This window comes from Perissodus microlepis, chromosome 7 (assembly GCF_051167445.1).
Source record: "Perissodus microlepis isolate ML-2025 ecotype Zambia chromosome 7, ASM5116744v1, whole genome shotgun sequence".
NCBI classification, from domain to species: Eukaryota; Metazoa; Chordata; class Actinopteri; order Cichliformes; family Cichlidae; genus Perissodus; species Perissodus microlepis.
Window position 1 is genome coordinate 5,677,574 of NC_140467.1, and position 10,604 is coordinate 5,688,177.

The 10,604-nt window shown below is 41.6% G+C and overlaps 1 protein-coding gene and 1 long non-coding RNA gene across 5 annotated transcripts in view; one reads left to right on the forward strand and one right to left on the reverse strand.

The window, feature by feature from the left end:
- Nucleotides 1-6,086, forward strand: part of rassf7a (Ras association domain family member 7a) — a 43,913-nt gene extending 37,827 nt beyond the window's left edge. For all 4 annotated transcript variants that reach the window (XM_084932989.1, XM_084932991.1, XM_084932990.1 and 1 more), the window contains 5 exons: nucleotides 334-531; nucleotides 1,232-2,160; nucleotides 3,761-3,920; nucleotides 4,012-4,119; nucleotides 5,771-6,086. In XM_084932989.1, the coding sequence (XP_084789115.1) occupies nucleotides 429-531; nucleotides 1,232-2,160; nucleotides 3,761-3,920; nucleotides 4,012-4,119; nucleotides 5,771-5,802 (1,332 nt within the window). In that variant the 5' untranslated portion in view covers nucleotides 334-428 and the 3' untranslated portion in view covers nucleotides 5,803-6,086. The remainder of the gene's footprint in view (nucleotides 1-333; nucleotides 532-1,231; nucleotides 2,161-3,760; nucleotides 3,921-4,011; nucleotides 4,120-5,770) is intronic.
- Nucleotides 6,087-7,753: 1,667 nt separating this feature from the next.
- Nucleotides 7,754-9,034, reverse strand: LOC146382378 (uncharacterized). The gene is made up of 2 exons (XR_014800640.1): nucleotides 8,814-9,034; nucleotides 7,754-8,419 (listed from the first exon to the last, which is right to left on the reverse strand). It is a non-coding gene; the product is annotated as an uncharacterized LOC146382378 (long non-coding RNA).
- Nucleotides 9,035-10,604: the final 1,570 nt, after the last annotated feature.

The following is a 10,604-nucleotide window of genomic DNA, read 5'->3' on the forward strand; positions in this document are numbered from 1 at the left end:
CCACAATGCTATACCCATCAGCTGCCAGTCTTTTCTAATTCCATGATTCATGTCTCAGCACAGCAGATTTTGGATGTCAGTGCTGTTTGTTGTATAAACTGGTATTTCTACAAAACGTACAGTAAGTGAGGGCAATATGTACTGTACATCAACGCTTTCAATGCATCATGTTTAGGTTATCAACAAGTTGTGTCCCATGTGTTGGTGTTGGATTACATAAGCACATTGAGCTCACGTTTTTGTTTGCTGGGTATTCTTGTTACTTTGAGGAAACTTTGTTACAGTAGCACACCTCTTACTTTCTTCTCTGCTGTTTAATTTTTTTTTTCACAGAGTTAGTGCCATGCAGTGGTAAGCTGAGGAAAGCCAAGCTGAACTGATCTGCTCTGAAGACTTTCTTACCCTTCACCCTACCCTATCAGTCCCAGATGGAGCTCAAAGTGTGGGTGGATGGAGTAGTGCGGGTTGTCTGCGGTCTGTCCGAGGAGACTTCCTGTCAGGATGTGGTCATTGCTCTAGCACAGGCCATTGGTAAGTACCTCAAACTTTGTCATCATTTCATGACACCAGCTTATCTTTAAGCCTGCTTAGATAAAAGCTTGGCATTTAGATTTTTATGCATACACAAACAAGTGTACTGAAGCATCGCAGAATTGCCCTCATCCTGTTCTTTATTAACCTTTTTGCTCTCCACTGACCCAAATCAAGTACGCTGCTGGATTGTCAGCAGGTCAGTTTGAATTTGAGCCGGCACTCTGTCCCTATATCCTCCGGCTTTATTTGAGCTATACGCTGCGGTAGGATTGAACAGAACTCCAGTTTTAGCGCTCTCCTCCTTCTATGAGCAAGCTGCTTGCCAAGTCATTAGGGAGGGTTTGTCCTAATTTCAAGGTCCTTGTGGAAACTTCAGTTTATTTGAACATTTTTCACATGTTGTGTGGCTCTTACGCAGCTGCCTTTTATTCCAGTCCACAGAGGCAGAGATTTAGACGTATCAGCATCGTCATAATGCATCTGATGTCATTTGTTCATTATTTAGAATTGGTACGAGGACATAACTCCACAGTTTTATTAAAACTAAAAGAGAGAAGCAACTAAGAATACAAAAAATTTGACTGATGTATATCATTTTTTAGGAATAAAAATATTGGTGTGCTACTTCTTTGTATGGAAATATTTGGGGTAGGAGGTTTTTTATAGTCACTCCTTATTTTTTCTGTCTTTGTCACAGGTCAGACAGGCCGTTATGTTCTTATTCAGCGTCTAAGGGACACAGAAAGGCAGCTGCTGGCCACAGAGAGGCCTCTGGAGTCTCTCGCAAAGTTGGGCCAACATGGCAATGAAGTTCAGTTCTTTCTACGTCGCACTGGCCCCAGCAGCAGTGATGGACCTGGCTCAAAACAAGAGAGACCTAATCCCCTTCCATTGCCTAAGCATCCTGAACCAGAGCCTTTGAAACGTAGCCAGCCTAAAAAAGCCCTGACCTTTAACTTGGGGCCTTCCACCTCTCCTAAGACCAAGGCCAAACAATTTAAGAGGTCTCCACGGGACTCTCCAGAGCAAAGAGCCTCCCCCTCTCCTTCATCCAGCCCTCTGTCCCCTCATATGTCATCCCCTTCTCCCTCACTACCTATAGGCTCTTCAAAAGATGAGGTATTCAGGAAAGTTCTTCAGCAACAGGAGAGACTAAGGGCCATTGAGGCCCAGCTAGAAGCCCTAGAGAGAGAGTCACACACCTGGGAGCGTCCCTACCCATCTCCATGTTCCTCACCTGTTTCTGATGCTCGTTTGCAAGACGAGATGGACGCTTTGGAGCAAGCAATGCGAAGGAACCAGGCAGAGCTTGCACATGAGCAGTACTGGGAGGAGGAGCTAAAAGCCGAGGTAGAAAGCGAGCGAGGAATGCGAAGGAAGCTTGGAGAGCTCCATACAAAGCTAGATGACTGTGGACGGCGGCTCCATGAATTCTCAGTTCACTCTGCTCAGCTGGAGGAAGAGATCCAGCGGGAAACCCAGACACAAGGGAAAGCCACAGGACCTGAGGAGTCATTTGACGCTGTAAGGGAAGAGTTACAAAGTCAAGAGAGACATGGGACAGAGCTAGAGGAACAGCTATCTGAGACTGACAAGGCTCTGGAGAAAGCAGAGTCTCTGTTGCAGGTAAGGAGAGAGGTCTGTGCTTTAGAAAAAGGGCTGTAAATCCACACAAGCCCTTCTGTTGTCATTTCAGGGGTGCAGTCCATACCCTTTTTTGTATTACTCAAAACAGTATTCATGTTATACACTCCAATAAACAGTACGTCACGAAGCCTGGTGCATATTGATGAAACTGCAGTAATATGATTGCTGAATGCTCATATTCTACCATGTCTGAAAGTGCTTCATTGTCATGAGCTATTTACAACCTAGCTTAACTGGTTTAGCAGTTAAGCTTTATGTATCGCACTTTCTAAATACGTGGTTACTGACTGTGTTTATATTATGTCGGCTGATATCTGCATATTGTATTGTTTATAGATTTAAAAAAAGATTAAAAAGATTTGATTTGTAGAACAAAAGCCTCTTTTATTGGATCTATTTCTCAGCCTCAGCGTGTTGTAGTTTAGAAAGTCAGTTTGCTTTTGGTTGTCTTAGATGTGGCTTCATCAGTTTGAAGTGAAACTTGTGTTTCCTCTATGATAGTGATAGTTCAGTTTTTCAAATCCTCCTGCACTGAAAGCCCAGAGTGTCCCATTCTTTGTCCTGTAGGCCACAATAAATATCAAAATATATCGTCACTCATGCTAATGAGGATGCATTTGTCATGAAACATTTTGCAGAGATGTCAGGTTTTTTTGGGGGGGATTGTACATGGCTGTATAAAAACACCGGGTCATAACAGGTAACCAACAGCACTGTGAGTGCTTATAATCCAAAAGTAGCCCCAAAGGCATTTTGCCACCCAGACAGTAATTGTATGGAGGGAATGAGAAACCAGTATTTCCTGTAAATGAAATATTAACCTGACAGGGTATAATAAACCTCCGTTCGTAGTAATGGAAAGGGTCTATGTCAGCTGATCGGTTGAGGCAGCCAGCTGAGTCTTTAAAGTGTTGGTGGTGATGAGCACAGTGTTCCTGTCATCAGACTAATGGAGGAAGACCTGCAGGTATGAACTGCCTCACCAGAATGTTGTGGTCCAACATCAATTACTCAGATACACACACTTACTGGCTTGTTTGTGTGCACCTGAGTTCAGTCTGCGGGCCTAAAGGTGATGCCACTGCTTCACAATGTTCTTGAACACCAGCTTTTCAGTAATTGTAGCTGATGTGTCTTTCCACCAGGCATCTGAAGACAGATTTAAAGGGAAAAAGCAAATGAGCATTGGCCTGTGTCTATTTATAAGTTTGCATCAGGCTGCTTAAATCTGGCTGAATCAGAAAAAGTCTCATGGCACTTGTGGTGATTTGATTATTCATTGCAGCTGAAACTGTCTAGTGGTGACGTGATGGGCAGTAATCTTAATCAGTGACTGGAAGGGAGACTTTTAGAGTCTAGTGCCCCCTTGTGGTGAAAGCAAAAAACGTTCATTTATAAATGCAGTGATAAATTGTCCCTGCAATTGTGCAGACGGGATGTATACCCACTACTAAACATCCTTAAATATGCATCCATACTTAAAAATGTGTAATAGTTTTATATGCTGCACCCACTTTCCTTTACAGGTAAAATACTTGTCTTAGATTTCTCTCACTGATCCACATTCTTCCCATCTCAGGACAAACAGGATGAGCTGGAGGAACTGAATAAGGAGCTGAGGCAGTGTAACCTGCAGCAGTTTATTCAACAGGCGGGTGTCCTGCCTGTTCAAACCAACTCACGCACAGAGCTTCAGGAGCAACTGGAGCAATTTCTACAGGATGGATACAGGGATGGAAGTAAGGAAACAAAACAATCCCTCAAATATTAATATTATGTTATGGTATACCTGATTTGTGTCATCTAAAGATATTTCTTCTTTTAACTCAGATCAGGGTGTAACTCCATTTGAATCTCCACCTCGTCCTACTGCAAAGCAGTTCCTGGGACATCCACGCAACCTTCAAAACCCTCTAGTGTCCAGCCTCAACCCTGAGGGTGTGTATGTGTGAGACCCTGCTGCTTCTCAAGTCCACAGCCCTGCTCCTCTCCTGCCCTGCTCTGTCCATTCCTTGGTCCCAGAGCCCCTCACCCCTGCCATATTTTCTACCCCAGCTTGATTGGGTTTCGGGCTACAGCTGTCGTTTATGGTGTTGGGTAGTCGAAGCATCCCTATGGTGGCTGTCCCTGCTGCTTCCCAGCAGCTTTCCTCTGCTCTACATTTAAAGACATAAAGACCTCTATGGCTAATTTTCAGTCTTCTGCAGATTCTTGTCCTCAGCTTTTTTACAGTATTCTTAGAAGTCCATCCAATTTGTCACATATTCCTGTATGCTTTAACTTTTGTGGGTCTGTTTACTCTGTCAATTTCCCTTACTCCTTGTTCTCCGCATCTTACTATATGCTTCTGTACTAACAGTAGCTGCTTTTGTTATCCTTTAATGCGTTTAGGGATTTGCTGCTAACCCTTTTCCCCTCCTCTGTAATAACAGAGTGGCCTTTCCACCCTCAAGTCAATAATTGACTATCAACAGCTGCTTTTCAAAGTATTTCCATGTAACACAGCAATCGCACTGGGAATTACTGTGGCAGGCATTCTGATTGTGTTTGTTGTTGTTTTTTTTTGTTTTTTTTTTACTCTTGACATGAAAATACATGCCACCAATGTAATTTCAGTTTGCCTTTTATGTATGGATACTATTTATAAGAGGGGTGTATCTATACAATGCCTTGTACTTTGGTGATGCTTGACCAAAGAGCAAGAGCCTTTTACGAGGGCTCTGCAAAATATATTGCACTGTCCCATTCTCTTCCCATGTGAAGCCTTGGTCCCTGTGTGCCTGCAAAGAAATGGTATCTTCCTGCTCTCTTTCTGGAGACAGTGAATCGTATTTGGTGAGCTTGTATCTCTCGCAAGTCCATTTTTGCCAAACTCCATGCTAAAAGAAGAGATTCATTTCAAAAGTAGTGCCACAGGACCAGGGTTTGTTAAGATGCTTTTCTTTTCCTCCACTGGAATGAATCCGCCTGGTTCCTTTGCTTTCGTCACACTTAACATTTGACCTGTCACAATTTGCACTGTACCTCGGTGTGCTGTAGATTTAGGATCAGCTTAGTTCACATACGTAGGTTCCAATAACAATCATCAATCAAACAAACAATGGGAGCTATCATCCATAAGTGATCCTGCAAACCACCTTAAATCAATATTTATTGTGTCTTAGCACGTAATATCTCATTATATTATCTTTGTATGTGTCTGTTTGCTGACAGGTCAAAGTGACGTGTGTTGAAGTGTGCACTCTCTTTACCTTCTGCTGTGTGATGCGGTTTTCTTTTTGGGGCTATATCAATTCTCTCTCCTTTGGAAACAGACTGCATCCCAGTGCTTGTTATAGACACAGCTTGAAACTGCGTGTGTTCAATAATACTCATCTGACTGCAAAACTACAGTCATGGTGCTCAAGCCTTGTGGGAGCAGGCATTAACCCAATGACTGGGTTTGGGTCTATCTGTGTTTCTCATAGGGTTATGTGAATGTCTTGATTGACCCAAATCTCTCGTGTTGTGTCTTAGCTGAAAAGTGTTATTTTTTTCTTTCCCTCAATACAAAGGGATCATCATCCCCATATATTTTTGTGTCTTGCAGTCCTGACATCCCGAGACTCGTCATGGAGATAAAACATGGACCGCAGGGCCAAGGAAAAGTTGTTCACTGTTCTGTCACCATCACCTCTTATTTAACCCTTTCCTTTGTAACGCTCATTTATTTTTTCAATATACCATGATATATATATATGTATATAAATAAGACAAATATATTTACAGAGTTTTCCTACTGTAAACACTGCAGAGTATCTGTATGAAATGTAAAATAATTAGGAACCTTTGACCTAGAGAAATTATTGCAATAACTATGTATTTAAATATAATAAAATGTCCACAGTGTTTTAGATAAACTTTTATTGTCTGACTGGTTTTTGCTACACTCCTGTTCAAATTTTATTACAGACATATTTCTTTAAATGGTGCAGTCCATTAGGAATCCACTTTCTAAAAAGGACAGTGGCACACAGCATGCGAAATGCATTATGAATATATTATATGTACTGAAATATGCATGTTTTCCTCATAGCGGGTGGTACAGTACATGATGTGAGAGTACACAATAATTTCCAAAGTTCACAAAGCGCATCCTTGCTTGTCTATGCATCACAGCTGTTCCTGTTATGGATGCAGTCACACAGTGCATCTATATGAAAATAAAAACAGGAACAGGAGCATTGCTCTATGATCTGTTTAGCTGTAAATAATGTTGGCGTTCCTTTGACACTGATGATGTCGGTTTAATCATTTGGCTTTTCTTTTCTTTCCACTAGAGGAGATGCCATTGCTTCACTACAACAAGGTCAGGTGCATCGAGTGTCTTGTGTCGTTAAATTACACACGTGCTAAATTATTATGCAATTTGTAGTTTGATTGTTATGTAATTTGCAATAAGAATCACCCTGTGGAAAAAGGCACGACACATTTTTGCTCCACCCCTTTCCGGTTTTGTTTACTCTGGAGGGTAAATATTCTGGCTGTCACACACTGAGTGACGCGAGCCTTCCTCTCTCTCCGACTAACCCCCACCTGAAACCCTGTGGACGTCTATAAATACTCGCATGTACTGATACTCAGCAGGTATAATTACAGGGAGAGTAAATATTTTTCTTCTGTCTGTCCATTTAGGTGTGTCTATTAGAAACTGTGTCCATCCATCAAAAACATTGATTTATTTTTTTTCCATCTGCCTTTTCTGCTTTGTGCCAATTTTAATGACTTGTGAATTATGGAAAATTAGATGAGACTGCCAGTTTTGATATTATGATCAATTATGTGGAACTGGATTATCCTGAGAAGATTTAGAGCTGTCTGGCTTTGTAAGGGTTAGATAAGCTTCAAATCCTTGTTTAGGTCCCGGTGTCTGGACAAGCACAAGCCTCATGTGACACTGATGCCAACCTGTGGACACAGGAGGAATTACAAATGTGCCCTTTTCCTAAAGGAACCTTTATAGTTTCCTTTCACTATATTAACAGTAATATTCTGATCTCTTCAAATTATGTAAAAAAGAAAAGTTGTTACTTGAGGACCCTTCACTTTTTTTTTTCTTTTTAAAAAAAGATTATCACAGGATAATGTTACGCATGTTCCCACACCCCAGACATCCCACGTGCAAAATGAGGCATCCACCCATTTCATATCTAAACCCTGAGGGCTCCAATCTCATAAGGGCACATTAACAGATTACGACTATGTTTTAGGACGACGCGCTGACAAAATCTTTTCTCATCAAACAAATGCGCATAAAAGGTGCTGCAAAGCTTAAAATTTGATTGCTTTCAGATATAAAAACTCATCAGCTCACCATGTGCATCAGGCACTGGTTGCCTGGGAAAGAACTTCCTTGGAATGGGAGTGAGCATCTGCACGTCCACACGTTATGATGATGAATGAGGCCATGAGTTAATGAGTCTGACATACTGCACTTATCTATTCCTTTGTGTCACCGTGAGTCATTATGCACTGATGGGGATAAAACATCCTCACACCAAGAAATTCACTACAGGGCACAACACACAGACAGTTGATTTGAGCACAAACTTTACTTTGGTTACTTACAAGCATACATTGTACATACTGTATTGCTGCAATCCGTATGTATTTTCTTACACGGTAAGGTTGTGTCATTATATAGAATATAGTTATTCTATATATGGTTATAGTCTGATTACTATGCATAATATTATCATAATATTGCATAATATTATCCATTCTGTCCTGAAACCGAGTTTCTTTATAGCACTGTTCATCTTTTCCTTATGGGCCCAAAGGAACCTCTTGGAAGAACCCTCTGGAGGCCCCCTGACCTCAAATTGGTAACCAGTGAACAGATGAAACAGAAACGAAACACTCACCAGGAGTCTCAAATGATGGCATTAAAGAGGAGGTCCTAAATAAGGTACTGTATGAACATAGTAGGAAGTAGGTTACGGTACACATGGAGACCACTGGGAGAGCATTTATGTCCAGGCGGTGCTCACGGGGCCACGATCAAGGGCTGCTTGTAAACAGGTGTCTGTCTAATCCGGCTCTGGCTGGGTCTCAGACGAGTCAAAAATATGAGAGGTGTTCCCAAAACCAGGTTAGCCGCTGTCACACGCACAGTGGAACTGGAAACTGGCACAATGTGCGTTAGTCAGTGGCTTACCTGCTTTTAGACTGCAGATTTTGGCCTCTAAGCGCGCACAATCTGTGGAGTAATACAGACAAACGCTGTGTCATAAACAGCTGAATTATTTAAAGTTATTACACACGTAAAACGACACCATAATGAAATTATCATCATGGAATCTTCTATGGTTTCCTGGAAACTAGTCTCTTCCAGAATAAGACATTACACTTAGCTTCCTGCCCACGATTTATGGATTACGGAAATATATAATAATGCTTTCATTTTCAATTGGCATTAAAAAAAAGTTCCTAATTAACATATAATCACACGTGAACACTTGGCGACCCTAAACACAATCTTACGCTGTTGTAACCAAATAGAACATCTAACGACATGCAGGATATATGTGGCCTGTTTCCCACACCATATAGAGAGAATAAAGAATAGTGGCAGATAAAGCAGAGCTACTTACCAGTCCCAAGTTTTCTTTTTGGAATATGTTTTTAGGAAAAATCTTGAAGTTTTCCGCGTAGATCGCAGTCTGCTCATAATCCGAACATCCAGCTAGTTTTTTCCTCTATTATAAATCTCAGAGCATGATTAAAGTTGGGTGCATTTAAGAATATAGTGTAGCCTACACCGACGCAGAAGTTCAATTCACTTGCACTACCCCTACCCTGCCCACTCCTCTGCATCTGCAACCCGACCTGGTTATTCAAATTAGGAAGAAGTTGACATCACGCTCAGCCAACGGGCTCCCGCGCTGGGGTTGAATGGCCCACCTTTTACGGATAATTGACCAATCACAGCCTGGGAGAGGCGGGGTTTTAGAAGAGCACCGTTCGGATGAGTTCTCCTGTTATAGTTGGGGTGCGGCGCGTTCAGTTTTGCACGTCGTACATTAGGAATGAACCATTATGTTGTTAACAGTTTCCTGCCCTGCTCGATTATTTATTGCGAGCATCAATGCCGAACAGGTTTCTTTGCCCTTAAATAGACATCATGTGATGCGACAGCTGCCATTGGAGGTGGCATATCTGTACTTTAGGCTAGTTTGATAAAAGACGCCCCTACCCCTACGATGTGAAGTGGTTGAACTCGACTCGCTTGTGTACAGTGTTGCCATTAGCCGAGTGTGGCTGAGCACGTACCAAGGATGCAGCATGACAGCCTGATCTGACGGTGACGAGGAGGTGGAGGAGGAGGACGACGGGGATAAACTCTCAATTATTTACGACGGGAGAGTTGAGGACTCCCTAACAAATGACATAATATCATAGCGAGTTAAAGCATTGTGATTGTGAACGACCCCCGATTAGATGACATTACCCCCCCTCCGCCCACCCATATTTATTCATCGATTAATTAGTTGTAGTCATCTGTTAAAGTGAAACAATGTTACTTTGATGAATTAACCCATTTTTAAACTGTAACATGTTCTCTCTTTCCAAGATGTTATCAGACTTTTCGGTTTTGGAGTTTTCTTGTAATCAGTCTTAGACTGTCAGAGCGTTGTAGGATTATTCACAGCCAGGATACACATAACCCCTTGACATGGAGTAGAAAATCAGGATTACGCACATTGCATTACGTAACAGCTGATTTTGTGTAAATTGGAGTTATCACTAGGGGGCGACAGAGTTTGGCGTTTCAATACAATCCGGCACAGACCCTCTTGGTGTTATTGCAGGTGTACCCCTCTATACTGTTATGAATTTGTGCAAGTGAACTTAAAATATCACCTTTACTGTGGAGCGCATAGGCATGAATCAATAAAAATAAAGAAATCAGTTTTAAAAAGGGACGCAAAGCACTTGACCTCTCGTTGACCTCATGCCACTTAAGATGATGTGAACTTTAAACTACTGAAATTAAGTACTGTTAAATCTAAAACAGCGTTTTTCTTGAAATGTCTTGTGGTTTATTACTGCCAGACTACACTGTGTCCATCTAAAATGTCATTCTGTATTTTTCTAATCATAATTTTCTGATTAAAAATGAAGACCTCAAATAGACTACTACTCTAAAGCTGTTACTATAAAACCAGCTGCCTTGGTTTATTTGTTTATTTAGCATTTGGACATCTGAACTACAAATTACATTTGAACTACAAATTGTGCCAAATAATAGAGGTATCACCTCATTGCCCCTTCTATCATTCCCCTGCTACAGATCTCTCCTCCCTGGATGCTCGTGTCCTCTCTCTATAACTTAATTTCTCTCCCTTGCATATTGTAGTGGACTTCAAATTCGGGTTAGGGTT